Source organism: Barbus barbus, assembly GCF_936440315.1.
Source record: "Barbus barbus genome assembly, chromosome: 8".
Lineage (NCBI taxonomy): Eukaryota > Metazoa > Chordata > Actinopteri > Cypriniformes > Cyprinidae > Barbus > Barbus barbus.
Window position 1 is genome coordinate 6,662,320 of NC_136736.1, and position 17,834 is coordinate 6,680,153.

General features: G+C 38.0%; 1 protein-coding gene across 1 annotated transcript; it reads right to left on the minus strand.

Moving 5' to 3' along the window:
• Nucleotides 1-507: 507 nt before the first annotated feature.
• LOC306873706 (eukaryotic translation initiation factor 5B-like) lies at nucleotides 508-17,263 on the minus strand. The gene is made up of 24 exons (XM_079423177.1): nucleotides 17,127-17,263; nucleotides 14,346-14,462; nucleotides 13,505-13,580; nucleotides 12,753-13,398; nucleotides 11,178-11,380; nucleotides 10,946-11,096; nucleotides 10,771-10,863; nucleotides 10,592-10,678; nucleotides 9,150-9,218; nucleotides 7,570-7,862; nucleotides 7,385-7,492; nucleotides 7,192-7,302; nucleotides 7,031-7,098; nucleotides 6,321-6,462; nucleotides 6,106-6,237; nucleotides 5,839-6,021; nucleotides 5,537-5,698; nucleotides 5,301-5,432; nucleotides 4,992-5,123; nucleotides 3,258-3,334; nucleotides 3,010-3,174; nucleotides 2,284-2,422; nucleotides 1,961-2,122; nucleotides 508-1,795 (listed from the first exon to the last, which is right to left on the minus strand). Exons 1-24 carry the CDS (start codon nucleotides 17,159-17,161, stop codon nucleotides 1,688-1,690), a joined length of 3,591 nt encoding a protein of 1,196 aa, XP_079279303.1. The 5' UTR covers nucleotides 17,162-17,263; the 3' UTR covers nucleotides 508-1,687.
• Between the last annotated feature and the right edge of the window lie 571 nt (nucleotides 17,264-17,834).

The following is a 17,834-nucleotide window of genomic DNA, read 5'->3' on the forward strand; positions in this document are numbered from 1 at the left end:
TGACCCATACTCGAAATTGGTGCTCTGCGTTTAACCCATCCAAGTGCACACACACAGCAGTGAGTAGTGAACAAATGCACACACACACACACGCGCACACACACACACACGGAGCAGTGGGCAGCCATGCTGCGGCGCCCGGGGAGCAATTGGGGGTTTGGTGCCTTGCTCAAGGGCACCTCAGTCGTGGTATTGAGGGTGGAGAGAGTGCTGGACATTTACTCCCCCCACCTACAATCCCTGCCGGCCGGGGACTCGAACCCGCAACCTTTCGATTACGAGTCCGACTCTCTAACCATTAGATAAATAAACCATTTGATAAATAAAATTAAATAAATGCACTTTTTTGGTCACTGACTAGAATTCATTGTATTTCACATAAACATTTAAGGACCTTTCGGATTTTCATAAACATTTTCTCTGAAATTCTAATGTAATTTAGCAATAAATAAATGAATCAATATTAATATACATTCTATGAGCTGCAATGAAGTACTGAAAACCATTCTGTCAATACAATGTTTAATGATTAAAACCAGCATAAATGTAATTGCCTACAACTAAAACTACTATACTGTATACTTAATTTTAGTATTTTTTTTTCCCCCACACCAGAGTAATACAGATGAGTTTTCACACATTATAACTGGCTATTGACATTTTGGAGCAAAAATAACAAATCTTTGTGGTGCTCAAAAATGGTCTCCTTTTCTTTACACAAAATATAATGCCCATTTCTTCTTTTGTAATATTAACCTGTGTATTTATTATCACCAAAACTTAAGAAAGAACAACATCTATAAATAGGCCATCTCTTTATTGTTGATTTTCATGTGTCAATTTCTTTGATATTTCATATTCAAAATGAGGAAGGGAAGGGCCTTTCATCCAAGTTCACACACTGGGTGAAGATGGAGGTGTCAGTGGGCACAGAGGAAACCCAAGAGAGGGAGAGAAGCAGAGAGTCTGTTTCTGGCTGGGATGATCGTTTTAAAAAGGACAATTTAAGAACTGCACTCCAGAAAGGAACAAAAAAGCAGGGCAAATGAAAATCCTTATAAGGTAAATGTTTTTTGATATCTAAAATCCTGGCGAAATCTCCAGCAGTCATTCACGAAAGCCCCACTGACTTCACTTTAGAACTTTTGATGTAAATCTAAGGTCAGACCTCAGACCTAAATAAGCAGCTCAAGTTTAATCCAGCCATACAGTGAACTTTGAGGAGAAAACCATGAAATGAAAGAAAAACAAACAGGATTGATCAAGTGAGAACAGGCACGTTTGGAATAATTGTAAAGGTTGTCTAAGATTTTCTAACATTTGTCACTGTTTAAAACAGTGGTAGTAGTTTCAGTTTCTCACAGAAAAACTTTCCTTGCTTTTTTTTTTTCAGTTTTCTTTTTTTTGTCACCAACACTCCCCACCACCCAAAAAGAGTTGGAGAGGAAAAGAGGAGTGTTGTTAGTTTTTGCCCATGCACACGAGAAACTAGTCCTCGATACGGAACTGTGCAAGGCTGTGTCGGACTACATATATCCTTAAATGTATGAGCAACACAGATGACTCCACAATCACACGTGACCTTTAGGAGTGTACAACGTATAGCGTTTTCTATGTGTGCGCGAGGGGGGAGGGGGGGGGGGGGGGCGTTTGAGATCTACGTCAGTCAGTCACAGTCACTGTGTGTTCAGATGATTTCAAAGGTTTTCTTCAGTTCCATGATTAATTGCCAGTCTGATTTCTGCATCTCGTCTCTGAACCAGTTCTTCAGAGCATCAATTGACTGACGGGTGATCTACAAAAGATAAAGGAAGGAATTCGAGTCATATTTAAATGGAATTTAAATATATGCTTTAACACTTGCATTAGGTTGTTTTCCAACAAATTTCAACAACAAAAAAACTCTGCATCCTGTGAGCTCCAGTGGCTTTATTTGAGGATGCAGGGAGAGAGAGGATACCTTGCTAACAATGATGTCTACAGCTTCAAAGTGTCGGCCGTACATCTTGGGTGAGTCTCCAGGAATTGGCTCTATTTTCACACAGATCTCCTGTCCTTTCTTAGCACTATCTACAGACTTGTGATTCATCTCAATACTGGTCACAATGCCAATATCTACAAACTAAGAGAAAGAGATAGAAAAGTTGGAACAATTGAATGCAAACAATACCAGTTTTTCCCATAAACTGTTAAAATGTAAAAACATTTGCCCCAGTAGGGGCAAAGAGTTGTTCTGCTTCTTTCATTGTTGAGCTTAAAGTGTGCACTCTCTACATGTCTCACCCCTTTGCTGGGCACACACAGCAGAGTGCCCGTCCTCAGTACTCCAGCATCCACAGTGACACCCATGACTATGGGATCTCTGGAGTTGAAGATGAACTGGGGCAATATACGCAGCTTACAGGGGAACACAGCTATGTGTCTGAAAAAGAGTGAAACTTTCAGATATTCAGACTGCAAACATTCAGGAGAAAATACCCGTTTTTCAAACAAACCACTGTAACCAAAGCCTTGGCTCGGGTGAGTTAATGATGAACTGTACACTACCATTCAAAAGTTTGGGGTTAGTTTTTTAGATTCTCTAATGCTCACCAAGGCTGCATTTATTTGATCCAAAATGTAGCAAAACAATATTGTAAAACATTACATCTTGTTTTCTATTTGAATATATTTTTAAAATGAAATATATTCCTGTGATGCAGCGCTGAATATTCAGCATCATTGCTCCAGTCTTCAGTATCACATGATCCTTCATTCTAATTTCCTTATTTTCTGCTCAAGATTATCAATGTTAAAAACATTGATAAAAAATTGCTGCTTAATATTTTTTATAGAAACTGACATTTTTCAGGATTCTGAAAACATTATAAATGTCTTTACTGTCACTTTTGAATAATTATGTGTTGAATAAACAATTTTTTGTATTAACTAAAAAGTTTCAACTTTTGAACGGTAGCGTATGTCATTGATCAAAAAAGAAGAGGTGGATGAGGGCAGTAGGTAACGCACTTGAACTCATCCTGTTTCTGTTTCTTGTAGTCTTCTCTGTATTTGGTGAAAGCGTCAAACAGATGGTAGATGATCTCAGCACTGAAAATGCGCACACCGAGGCTGTCGGCCAGCTCCTGAGAATCTCGCTCTATTTTCACATCAAAAGCCAGGATCACTGCATACCTATAGGATGAGAGAGCGAAAGATTAAGAAAACAATCTCACAAGAGGAGATATATTATGTACAGTATCAATCAGAATACGTACTGTGGATCATGATCCAACATAGCGGAAGCTTTCATGACGTCCTTCTTGTGGACAGGACCAATGTTGATGCCAGCATACTGAGAGACAGAGAGAGAATTTAATTGGGGATACAAACACCTGAAACACTACAGCGGATTAATGAAATGCTGATTATAAAATATAATTGCATTTCATTTCATTCTTCAAAATACAGTAAGTACAATCTAATTAAAAACTGACCAATATTTGTGCACCATGTATTTTTGTGCAAAATGCTACCATTAAACTTTACTGGAATCAAAAATTAATCTGTGCTACAAGTGAGGAAAGCTATTTGTGCTTCGCACAGAGATGCCGTCAATTTATGGTCTCTTTTAGAGTAGCTCATAAATGTAACGTCTTCAATTGTAGTTGACCGATATAGATTTTTTGATGGCTGAGACGTAACAGTAGTTGAAAATACATTTATTTTACATTTTTACTAAATTAGAAATAAATCGTTTGAAAATGAATAATTCAAAAATAATTTGAACTAGATACATTTTTTTATTTTTAAAATAAACTTTAGATGGCATCTTCTTGATTCCATAATCTTATTATAGTATTTTTCGAAAGAAAAAAAAATCAATACAAATGGCATAAGCACTGTAATATTTTATTAAACAGAACTGTTAAACTAAGACTTGAGTAAACTAATGAAGATGGAGAATGGGAGGTCCATGTGCTCAGACACTGGCTTTTTCAGTGCTGTCAAAATAAACTTCTAACACATCAGCCAAACAGAAAAACTCAATTAGCCAGTGCTCATAAACAATGTTCCCTCATTTTTTTTTCTTGCTGAACAAACCTTCTCTCTATTGGGCGGACATTTCGGCCACCTGAGCAAAAACATTCTTTATACCAGACCTGTACAGCCCGCATACAAAAAATGTGCTATTTATATTTGATTTGACCCTCGATGTAACTAAATGATGTACATTTTAGGTTACCTGAGAAAACATTTTTTACAGTATAATACACTGCCATTCAAAGGTTTGGGATCAGTAAAGTTTTTTGAAGAAGTTTCTTATGCTCATCAAGGCTGTATCTATTTCAGGGGTGGGGAATGTTGATCCTGGAGGTCCGGTGTCCCTGCAGAGTTTAGCTCCAACCCAAATCAAACACACCTGAACCAGCTAATCAAGGTCTTCAGGATGCAGTTAGGCATTTTTTTCCCAGGTTTTTTCAGGGTTGGAGCTAAACTCTGCAGGAGAGTGGCCCTCCAGGATCAACGTTCCCCACTCCTGATCTATTTGATAAAAAATACTGAATATTATTTCACAAAATAATATTGCGATATATTGAAATTTAAAATAAAATTTCTATATTAATATACTTTAAAATTTAATTTAATCCTGTGATGCAAAGCTGAATTTTCAGTGTCACATGATCCTTCAGAAATCATTCTAATATCAATGTTGGAAACATTTATGCTGCTTAATATTTTTGGGAACCTGTGAGATTTTCACCGGTTCTAACTCTATAGCGGTTTACCCAAGCATTGCAATTCTTTCGTTTTTACTACACATTTATTCATTATTTAGCACATTATTTATTCTGCACGGGCAAGGTGGAAAAAGTGTGCAGCCGCTCATGCGCGCAGCTTAGAGGAAACATTGCTTATAAACTTAAAAATAGTGGCTGATATATCTATACGTCAATAAAAGATTATAAAAGGGGTTTTATGAGAGTATGTGTGAGTGTTTGAAAGCTTACAGGCACTTTGGATGTACGCAAGAACTCCAGCAGAGCTTCCAGAGAACCGAGTGTGGAGGCCTGCACATACACACCCTTCTCCTCTAGCTTTATGGCATTCAGAGTCTGTTTCAGCTCCCGGATCAACTCGTCCTATAAACAACCAACATCAGGATGCAGAAAAGGTCACCAATGTAGTAATAACATTAACTGTTAATTCTGACTTTTGACTGATTAATGTAAGAACGGGAAAAGGACAGAAAGACAAAGAAAAGCAGAATGTTCTTGGAGAGAGGGACATGACTGATTGGTTTGTGAAGTAACAGTTACCTTCAGCACTGGAATTTCATCCTCTTTATGAGCGACGAGGAGAGGCAGACCTGCCAGCGTCTTCTCCAGATCTTTTCCAAGGATCTTGACTCCCTGAGCCGTAGATACTTCTTTATGCTTCTCATATTGATTCTGTACCCAGAGAGCAGAAAAACATAAGTGAGTTACAAACAAGCTCAGAGTTGTATCGCAACACAGCGGATATGGCAAACTACACATATAATTGTGCATAAGACCTTCACTCGGAGCTCTTTCAGGGGTGGTGGGAGGAGCAACCCTCTGATCTGGGTGATGATTGGTCCGTCCACACCGGGGACGATAATAGTCTCGCCTTCCCGTAGACAACCATTGATCAGTATGACGTCTATCGTCGTACCCATTCCAGGTAGAGCTTTTACCTTAGATATAGAAGACGGACAGCAGAGGTTATATTACAGCTGGGCTCCATGGGAAGAAACTCAAAAACTATTGCGATTAAACATACCAAACCAGATGTCACGATTTGTTAGCAGGAACTCATTTAAGCTTGCTCTCTTACCTCCATGACCTGTGCCCGAAGTTCATCACAATGAGCCAGTCGGCGAGCCAGCATAGTCTGAGTAAGCTCAACCAGGAGGGCGATGAGGTTCCCCATCCCATCACCCGAGTGGGCCGAGGTGGGAACCAGGGACACAAATGTACGAGGGTCTTTGTTCTCGTAGAACAGAGCAGCGTTAAGTCCCTGAAGGTTGAACAAGACAGCAGCACTTGTATGTAAAACTCAACAGTAAATGGGACAGTACTGTACAAGACGATGACAACAGACCTGCTGCGCAAACTCCACGATGACAGCTTTAGCCCTCTCATCAAACTCATCCTTGGTGTTTTTCTTCTGCTTCTTCAGTGTCACCACCACATCTGTGTCTGGACTCTTCTTCCAGTCGTACAGACGGTCAATCTGAGAAAGAAACACATTAGTATTTAAAAAAAAAGACTTGCTGCAATAATCAGTATCAGTATTCGGTAGTCAGTATCTGGTACCTTGTTAAGTGCTACTATGAAGGGGCATTTCTTCTCCTTCAGCAGGTTGATGGATTCGATCGTCTGTGGCTCTAAACCATGCATGATATCCACCACCAGGATGGCAATGTCACACAGAGAACTACCCCTGTTCCTCAGATTACTGAAAGGTAGAGAAGAGTGCCATTAAGCATACAAACACTATAAAAATAGTTGAAAAAGCCATGGTTTAATGCTTGACTGATATGGGTTTTCTACAGTATCTACACATTTTATAAACTTTATAACAGGCAAGTTAACATTTAATACAAATTTTCATAAAAACAAATTAATAACCATTAATAACAATTTTTGTAATTGGTAAGATTTGTTCAAGAAGTCTCTTAAGCTTACCAAGGCTGCATTTATTTGATCAAAAATACAGTAAAACAATATTTTTGAAATATTACAATTGAAAAAAAAAAAGGTTTTCTATTTTAACATTTTAAAACTATTATCAATGTTAAAAACAGTTGCTTAGTATTTTTTTTTTAGAAACTGATGCATTTCTAAGGATTCTTTGAAACATTTAAAAAAAAAACAGCATTCATTTGAAAAAGAAACCTTTTGTGGCATTGTAAATGTATTTAGTGTCATTTTTAATCAATTTAATGTGTTCTTGCTGAATAAAAGTGTTTTTTCTTTCATTGAAAAAAACGTATTATCATAAAAATAAATAGCACTGTGTGTACCTGAAGGACTCGTGTCCAGGTGTGTCAATAATGAGCATGCCAGGAACCTTCACGTTGTCCTTGTCAAACTAATGCAAATCCACAAACACATGCCTTAATTACCTTGAAGAATCCCATAGGAAAACAGAATGAGAAAATGTGCATTACAGAAAGATACATACATTTTTCACCATCTTGATTTGATCTAATATGGTTTCCAGGGGCACATTAGTGGCTCCAATCTGCTGTGTGATACCACCAGCCTCACCATCCTGAACATGTGTGTGTCTCAGCTGACAGACAGAGAAGAAGAAAACAATATTTGATAAAAACCACACAGGTGCTGAAGTCCACATCAGGCACTTTGAAACGCACCTTATCCAGGATTTTGGTCTTCCCTGTGTCTACATGACCCAGCACACAAACCACAGGAGCTCGGAGCTTGTCCAAATTAATGTTCTTCAGGTTTTCCTGCTTTCGTTTCTGAACACAAAGGAAAACACAGTTGATTCCACTTTGTTTACTAAAATGGGTGTATATATGTGCAAAAGTATGCGTACCTCTATGCGTCTCTTGGCCTTGTCATAAAGTTTCTCCTCTTTGCTTCGGTCATCGTCCGAATCGCTCTCGCTGCTCGACCCAGAGCTCGGCTCTTTTCCTGCTTTATTTGTGGTCATCTTGCTGCTGCTGTCTTTGTTGTTCTCCTCATCCTCACTCTCCTCCTCTCCTTCATCCTCTTCTTCCTCCTCTTCATCTTCATCCTCCTCAACATCCTCTTCTTCATCACTGCCGTTCTCTTGGTCGTTAGCAGGTTTCTGTGTTTCCTTCACCTCGATGTGAACCTTCTTCATCTCTGTGAACGCACAAATGTCAAATTAATCAGCACTCACAACTAGGGTTGTAACGATATACCGGTATGACGGTCTATCGCGGTTTGAATGTACACTTATCATACCGTAAACATTTGCATATCTACGGTTTTAAAAAAAATTTAATGAAAAAAAAATATAATCTCAGCCGCGCATATGCAATTTATTTCGGCTGCTTCACTCTGCTGAAATGACAGAGACTGTATCCAATCTCCATCCCCGCCGAAAAAAAGTTTAAATTTGTAGTATGGGAATACTTTGGATATAAAAAAAAAAACACAAACGAGGGGTTGTCCTTGAGGACGAATCCAATTTGCTAAAAATTTGGACGCAAAGTGGCTGCAAAAGCAGGCAATACATCCAACATGTTCGCTCAAATTCGCGGACATCATCCCTCCGTGCAGATAAAGGTATGTCGCATTTATAACAAGTTATAAGGCTGTATAATTTCCATGATGCAGAGGGAATCCCGGTGCAGTCGTGAACATGGGATTTACAGTATAACGTTAACGAGGTTGTCACTTAAAACGCGCAATCTGATGGATGGATAAATCAAAAGTAGATATGAGTGGCGCCGTTTTATCTACTACATACTGAAGTATGCATGCATGACAGTAATGGTGTTTTCAGCGTCTATATAAACATGAACATCAGCAGAGCTGCTCTGAGAGAAAAACCATTGTCAAATACACTAAACTCAAAGGTCTGCTACAACCCGTCAAAATAAAAGTTCAATTTAACTTGAAGTCCTGACCGAAATAAATTAGCATTGTACAATGTACTTAATAGTTATGACAACAATAATAATATTCTTTATAACAATTAATTTAAACATTATTTTTAAGGAATATCATGTTTGTCCATGTTTTTACTTAGAATACCTCTGTTGTGCAGCACTTTGCCAAAAATAAAAGTTGTAAAATTTTAATTTGATAACATTTTAAAACATTAATTAAAATGTTAAAGTGTGATATAGATATACATCAGGCTTATAGTTTTTTTGTTTCTTACTTTCATTAAAATTATTTCAAGTTTGTTGCAATAAAGGATTTGTTCACTCAAATAACTTGTTCTTATTCTTTTAAGAGTCATTGTTACTGATAAGAATTATTGTTTAATATATACCGTGAAACCGTGATATTTGACCGTGAGACGATTATCATACCGTGAAAATCTCATACCGTTACAACCCTACTCACAACAAACCACCACCAAATTACTTCATGGTTTTAAAAGACACGTATCCGTGGCAAAGCATGCTTTACACCCACCTTTCTCCTCATCGCTGACCATGGCCTCCCAATCGTCCAGATCAGCAGCCTCTGCTTTTGGCTCCTTAACTGTTACAATGAAAATGTTAGAATTTAGAGTTAGCTATCATCCTTGTTTACAGCCACTAATCATGAACAGACAAATCCTTATCCATGATCAGCTTTACAAGTTTATAAAAATATTTTCACTTATTTACTTTTTTTGACAATAAGCCATACAATTTGTAGGGCCCTATTATGTAGGTGATGCAGAAAACGTGGCCAGAATTGTGGAATCCCGGCATTAAAATGGAATTTAGTGTATTGTGTGCAATGTCACAGAGTAGGATAATTTTTGGATTAATATATCAAAAGTAGAGCTTAGATTCACATTGACATCAGTAATTAAACCGCACGTCAAAAACTCAATGAAACTCAAAAAGTTTGTACAACAGACCGTCTGCTAACTTGAAATATTGTACAGTTAATGTACATCTATAAGATGTAGTAATCATAATAGCAATACAAATAAGCAATATTTTGGACATTTTTTAAAATATCTATTTATTAGGAATGTACGATATTGGATTTTTGCCGATATCCGATATGCCGATATTTTTTAACTAATTTTGGCCGATACTGGTGCCGCTACCGATTTATTTCCTTTTGTTTGGAAACAACACCAAGTCTCTCCTGTGCAGAAATAAGAAAAATATTTTTAATTTTGGTTAGTTTTTAACAAGAACTTATTAGAGTTAAATAAAAAATAATGAAGCTTTTTTTTAACAGTACATTGGAGCTTTGAAAATAACTATAAATAAACTATATCAATCGCTGCATTTTTTTCAGTTTATTTTAAGATTTAACATTTGTAGATGATCTAAAACAAGAGTTGTAAAAATTCTGAAAATCATTTAGAGCTCATGATTTGTTTAAAAAATAAAACATTACACATTAATGAATAAATCAGTATATATCAAATTATTTAATTTACAAGTGTCATGTTTGTGATTTTTCTTTACATGTACTGTAAGCTATAGCTTCTGACCATTAAATCAAAACATAGAAACAGTCTAAATGTTATTTGTGTAGTCTATTTTACTTTTAATTTAATTAGAACTAGGTCAACAGCGCCCCCTATAGATTAAAACTCCTTACTTATCTAATCGCTAGCACACCCTAAGCACATGCGAGTTAATACATTCCTCTTATCGGCAAGCCATATCGGCATAATTTTTCATATCAGGCCGATATTTACATTTATAGCCATTATCGGCCGATTCTGATATCAGTCCGATGTGGATCCAACCACAACCCCTGGATCTTGTGGGCTGCAGCGAGCCCTACTTGAAATAATGGCTAAAGTTTCTTAATGGCTCAATTGTAATTACGACGTTACAGGAATCCAGAAAAAAATAAAACATTTCAAAGGGACCTAAATTTGAGAAATTAAAAGTAATTACCTTGCTCTGCTTCAGGTTTGTCCACTTCCATCTCTGTTGTGATTGGCTGAGGTGTCTCTGATTTGGGTGATGCCACTTCTGAAGTTTCTAATATAAGCAATGAAAATGTTAGGATGTCTTTAACCATCCTTGACTACTACAGGTAAATACAGAGAGAGAGAAACAGGTCGGGATCTAACCTTCAGGAGTTTGTGCTGTTGGCTTCTTTTTTCTCTTATCGGAGTAAACAGGCTTCTTCTTTGGCATTGCATCTTTGGATGGCACTTCAACACCTGAGAGGAAGCCAATGACACCATCAGCTCCAAAAATATTTACCATTTCTTTCATCAAAGCTGCTGTCAGTCATGTTCTCACCCTGTGCCTGCAGCGCTCGCAGCGTGGCTTCTGCTCTGGCTCGAGCCTCTTTCTGGGTCTTGGTAAGGAGCTTTCCCTCCTTCTTTAGCCTTTCTTTTCTCTCCTTGTCCTTTTGTTTCTTCTTCTCTTTCCTCTCAGCCTCTAGACGCTCCTGTGGATGAAGGTTTCAGAGATGAAGGAACGATAACGATTTTGACAGCATGAGCTTGAATGACTGAGTCTTTCCACTGACCTGCTCCTGTCTCTGAGCCTCCAGCTCCTCCTGCCGTCGCTGTCTCTCCTCCTCTTCTCTTTTGGCTCGTTCCTCCTCCTCCTTCATTTTGGCCAGGGCCTCTTGCATTGCTTTGACTGTTGCTTTGCTGGGACCCTTTTTCTTCTCCTCCTTCACACCTTTCTTCTTCTTGTCCTTTTTCTTTTTGTCCCCCTCAGCCTCCTCTGTACAAAAACAGAGGATAGAGGAACATAAATTGGAGAATAAGCTTAGGAATTTCTGATGTATTGAATATTCACAATCATGCTGCTTTAATCAACTTAGTTTCTTATAGCGTGTTTGACTTTTTTTTTTTTTTTAATCACCCTCCTTGCGTCATGATTTGCAAGTTTTAGAGCTTTAAGACTTCAGTAAAATAAATGGCATTACAATTGGTAAGTTTGAATAATTTCCATGAAACAGTTCATTCAAAATTCTGTGATTCAATAAATCATGCCAAATTACTTTTCCAAGGGCTAAAAAGAAAGGGGAATAAATATGTGACTCTGGACCACAAAGCCAGTCTTAAGTCGCTGGGGTATATTTGTAGCAATAGCCAAAAATACATTGCATGGGTCAAAATTATAGATTTTTCTTTTATGCCAAAAATCATTAGGACATTAAGTAAAGATCATGTTCCATGAAGATATCAAAACTTAATTTTTGCTTAGTAATATGCATTGCTAATAACTTAATTTGACAACTTTAAAAATGATTTTCTCAATTTTTAGATTTGTTTGCACCATCAGATTCCAGATATTGAAATAGTTGTATCTCGGCCAAATATTGTCCTATCATAAACAAACCATCAATGCAAAGCTTATTTATTCAGTTTTCAGCTGATATATAAATCTGAATTTCGAAACATTGACCCTTATGACTGGTTTTGTGGTCCAGAGTCACATACGAAATCGTGTCCGCAGGTTTGAATAAATGCTTTCCTTCATTTTAGAAAATACATGAATACATAAATATCAAAAGACACACACACTAACATTCAAAAGTTTGGGGTCAGCAGGGTTCTTTAATGTTTTTAAAAGCAGTTTCTTATGCTCAGGCTGCATTTATTTGATAAACAAAAAAAATAATATTTATGAAAATATTGATTTTCTACTGTAATATATTTTAAAATGCAATTTATTCCTTTGATTGCAAAGCTGAATTTTCAGCATCATTACTCCAGTCTTCAGTGTCACATGATCCTTCAGAAGTCATTCTAATATGCTGATTTACGGCTCAAGAAACATTTCTTATTATTAAAAATGTTGAAAACAGTTGTACTGATCATATTTTAGTGAAAACAGTGATAGATTTTTTTCAGGATTCTTTGATGAATAGAAAAATTCAGACAAACAGCATTTATTTGAGACAGAAATCTTATAGCGATAAAGAGATTGCTTATAGAGATTGTCATTGCTGTCCGTTTTGATCATTTTAATGCATGCTTGCAGAATAATAATTTTAAAAAATCCCAAACTGCCACTGCCCTTTAAACGGTAGTGTACATATACACATGCATAAACACTCGAGAGGACAATGTAGTTTAGACAATCTGACCTTCTCCCTGGACATCAGCTCCATCCTGATCCACTGAAGCCTCTCCCTCTATTTTCTTGCTCTCTTCTGTTGAAGGTGTGCTAGCAGGTTTCACGGTCTCCTTCTTTAAGGCCTCCTCTTCTTTCTCTTTCTTAGCTCTCTGCTTGGCCTTCTCCTCCTCTTTCTTCTTCCTCTCCCTCTCTTTTTTCTCTGCTTTCTTCTGCGCAGCTGTCTTCACCTTGAAGGTCGATTCTTCTCCTTCGTCTTCCTCGCTGTCTGGTTTGGCTTTACGTTTCTTCTTCTTGCGTGCGGCTTGAGAATCATCGTCTGATTCATCATTGTCACCCGCTCCTTCACCCTTCTTCGCACCACCATCTTCTTCATCCTCCGAGTCAGATGCTCCCTTTCGGCCACCTTTCTTATTAGGCTTAGGTTTCTGCCATGACCGCGAGCCCTCGTCCTCAGAGTCTGAAGCAGCACCAGCAGGAGCGGGAGCTGCCACTGTCTCCGTGTCTTTCTCCCTGCCCTCGTTTTCCATGTTGTTCTGAACCTGATCTTCATCACCTTCCTCATCCTCCAGATTTGCCTTTTTACCCTTCTTGGCCTTCTTCTTGTCCGCTTTACTCAGAGCGGGCTCAGGTTCAGCGTCCACTACTGAATCGGATTTCTAAGACAGAAACACATGGAGAAATTGCGGTCAATGGCACATGACTCGTAAAACTGGAAGAGATGCATGCTGAATGTGATTATCAGTTTATGTTAATGAAGTATACCTTTTCCGCTTCTTTAGATTTTTCTCCTTGGTTTTCTATTGACAGTGACTCCAGTTCTTTCTGGATGTCATCCTCACTGCAAGTAAAAGAGATCATCGTTAATTCTCAAATACTTACATTCATGTTCAAAAGTTTAGGATTAGTAAGATTAAATTAATTAGTTTCAGCCCACAAGGATGGATTAAACTTAGTGCTGTCAAACAATTAATCGCATCCAAAATAAAGGTCTTTGTTTATTTATACACATGCATGTGTGTGTATTTATATATACATAATAAATATACACAGTACACACACATATACTGTGTAAACTAAAACTTTTATTTTGGATATGATTAATCATTTGACAGCACTAATTATTTTTTTAAAAGTGACAGTGAACACATTTATGTTATAAAAATTCCACATAAAGGCTGTCCTTTTGGACCTTTTATTCATTAAAGAATCCTGAGAAAAATGTGTCACGGTTTCCACAAAAATATCAAGCAGCACAACTGCTTAAAACATTGATGATGTAATAATAACAATTATAAAGAAATGTGTCTCGAGCAGCAAATCAGCATATTTAAATGTTTCTTGTGACACTGGAGACTGGAGTAATGATGCTTAAAATTCAGCTTTGCATCACAGAGATAAATAACATTTTAAAATATATTACAGTATATTAAAAAAGTTATTTTGAGTGGTAACAACATTGTTTTCTGAATTTATTTTTAATCAAATAGCAGCTTTGATGAGCATAAAACATTTAAAAAATCTTACCGACCCCAAACTTTTGAGCAGCAATATAAAATCTCTGTAGGCTTATTAACTGTGTCAGTGGAAAGAAGTGAAGACCTACTCAAAGTCATCTTTCTTTTCTTTCTTTTTCTTGCTCTTTGATTTGCTCTGCTCCTTGCCTGCTCCCGCACCTTCAATTTCAGCTGCAAGTGCGTCAATGTCAACGTCGTCTTTGGCACTATGAAAAGCAGAAATGAATACATTTTTCATTACTGAACTTTAAAAAAAAACTTATTTGCCATATTACAACATTGAGCTATACTCATAAACTGGGCCATTACAGCACATGCACAATGAAAACTTAAAATACTTTTTTCCATGTCTTTTAGATTTGAGGTTATCACCATTTTTTCTCAAATCAAATGCAGATGCATATTACACCCCTAAATGCCACTCTAGGTAACCAATGAAAGCACACAGCAATATTTGCAACAATATATACATAAAACTGATAATATTAAACACCTAAACACTCAAATACCTTACCAATCAAGTCAAACACAGCAATGACGAGGAAGTGAACTTGTGCTGCTTATATAGTGGAGCCTAAAGCCCTCCTTGCATGCTTGTTGCATCAGAAAGGGAAAATTACAGTCATCACGGGGCAAATCCCTCACACATAAACCTGCTGCCCTCAGAAAACACAGAGCAGGTGATGAAACACCAGTTAATGCAAAGATGGACAAATGACTTGAATAGAGAAGAGATGGAGGAATGTTTAATAAAAGTTAAAATGTTTTAGCAGACCACAGTTCTTTGACGCAATACCAAGCCTTTTTTCCAAAGGGCAGCAATTGTCTTTAAGTAACAGATAATCTTGTTTTGATGCTACTCTTGATAATTCATGGCTGGATCGCATGACATCTTTTGAGATTACTGGAACAAGAAATAACATGGCAACCAGCACTTAAGGGTTAGCACAGGTTAACACCCTCATTAGGGCGATAATCAATTTAACCACCTCCCACAAGGCCAAAAGACCAAGCATCTGCTCAGCATCTGATCCAGACAAATTTATCCATTTAAGCAACTGAGTTCAGAGAGGGAAAAGAAAACAGGTCAAACCAGGTGAAACTACTGTCCCACATTGGCCAGTACTACAGCAAAACCTAAAAACTACGTATTAAATTCAACCTAAAGTAAAACAAACCTAACAGAAGAAAATTTCTATAACTAAACAAGTGGAACATAAAAGCAGACAATCAATCACTTTCAAGGTACTGATTTTTATATAATAATTAGTAAAGTAAAGTCGTATTGTCAAGTATGGTGACCCATACTCGAAATTGGTGCTCTGCGTTTAACCCATCCAAGTGCACACACACACAGCAGTGAGTAGTGAACAAATGCACACACACACACACACACACACACCGTGAACACACACCCGGAGCAGTGGGCAGCCATGCTGCAGCGGGGAGCAATTGGGGGTTCGGTGCCTTGCTCAAGGGCACCTCAGTCGTGGTATTGAGGGTGGAGAGAGCGCTGGACATTCACTCCCCCCACCTACAATCCCTGCCGGCCGGGGACTCGAACCCGCAACCTTTCGATTACGAGTCCGACTCTCTAACCGACTCCACGACTTCCCCCATTTCAGGGGAGAGCGCGAACGCAGTCCCCCACTACCATAAATTATGCAGTCGAGATTCCCACATTTGGGGAATTCGCAGGGGTCAGCACAACCGGCGTGCAATGGCCAAGCCTCGCCCTGGGTGAACCGCCTTCTTGATCATGGCGTCTCCCCTGCCAGGTAAGTATTAAGTATTAAGTTATTGCCAGGTAAGTATTAAGTTATTAAGTGCCTAACCATACAATTAGGCACTTAATAACTTAATCCAATCTGAAACAGATCAAAAACAAGGTAAAAAATGATTCGCCAAAATCACTAAGTTTTACTCTTGCCAAAAAAAATATTTATATATGTATACTATATATGTACACACACACAATATATATATATATATATTATAATGTATGTGTGTGTGAGAGAATGTATATACACACATTCAAAGAGAGAGAGACCCATTACTTAGCCTATGTCATCAATGAAACGTTAATAACTTCCCTAATTCCAGCCAAATATACTTTATCAATTTACAAATTTCATGTTGTATCTCACAAACAAATTTGAGAAATTCCAGCACACACACACACACACACACACACACACACAGTACAGCTGAAAATTATAAACACAATCAGCTGGTGACAGACTGCCACAGTCCTGGAAGAATTTGAAGAATTTCACAAGCCGAGATTTCTGCCTCTCATCGTTTCTACATGACCAAAAGGTCGATGGCATCCCACAGAAGAGCGTTTTACTGAAGACAATGCGCCGAGCAGCACAATGGAAACGGATGAGGTTGCACTGCCAGGCGAGAAATCAGACACCGCGTGTAATACACAAAGGCCACTGCCCTTAAAACCTAGGGTCTTCTGTGCTTGGACAGCGTCTGATATGACAGCAGATCTGAAGTACAACTAATCTAACACTAACAGCTGCTGGATCTAGACTCAGGGGGGCTAGTAAGACCTGCTCGTTTCTCATTTTAGCCACCAATGTGAAAAATACGCAATGCTCACAATAAATTACCCAGTCAGCCCGTTATCTAGACGTGCATCATTAATTGTCAGTGATCACCTGATGATAATATTGCTCTGGTTAAACGGTCAGGATCGTAATGAGGAAGACAGGCCTAGTTACAGCGGCACATGAACTCATGTCCATCAGAAGCTAGCCAGGTGGCTAACAGTGTGTCTCCTCAAACATTAACCTGTCAAGATTATAAACAGCACGGTCTTTTCTGGTCCGTGTTACGCATTCGCCAGTGTCCTAACTTACCCGTCATCTCCCTTATTTTTCTGTTTCTTTCCCATTATGTCTGTATGGCTGTAACCTCCTCGTTGCGGTGCAGTGTAGTCGATGTTAGCAGCACTTCACGTTAGTCGTGCTCGCATTGCGCATGCGCACTTGACACTAAGTAATAGCGCCCCCCGGCGTCAGCGCAGATCTTTAGCGCACATGGATAGTCTGTACAGCTACATATAAAGAGAAAAGATGCCGTTTGAATGCCATTTCAGGATTATTGAGTGAAATATAATATCGTCCCTGTTGCTTCATTTTAAACAAACCGCACAAACGACAAAGAAAAGGCATATATTTTTTTCAACTATGAAATAGGCCATCCATATGACATCCTTGTCCGTGTTAAATTGAGCTTTTACGTCAGGAAGAGCGCTGCGCATGGTAAACATGTCACTAGCTTAAAACCATACAATTCATTTTTTAAATAATTTTGTACACACACATACATACATGTATGTATATATAATTTACATATGTGACCCTGAACCACAAACCAGACATAAGGGTCAATTTTTCGAAATTGAGATTTATACATCATCTGAAAGCTGAATAAATAAGCTTTCCATTGATGTATGGTTTGTTAGGATACAGTGCAGTGAAACGGTTTTTGCCTCCTTACTGTTTTTTTTTTTTTTTTGCATATTTGTCACACTTAATGCAAGTAAATACAAAATGCAGTTTTTA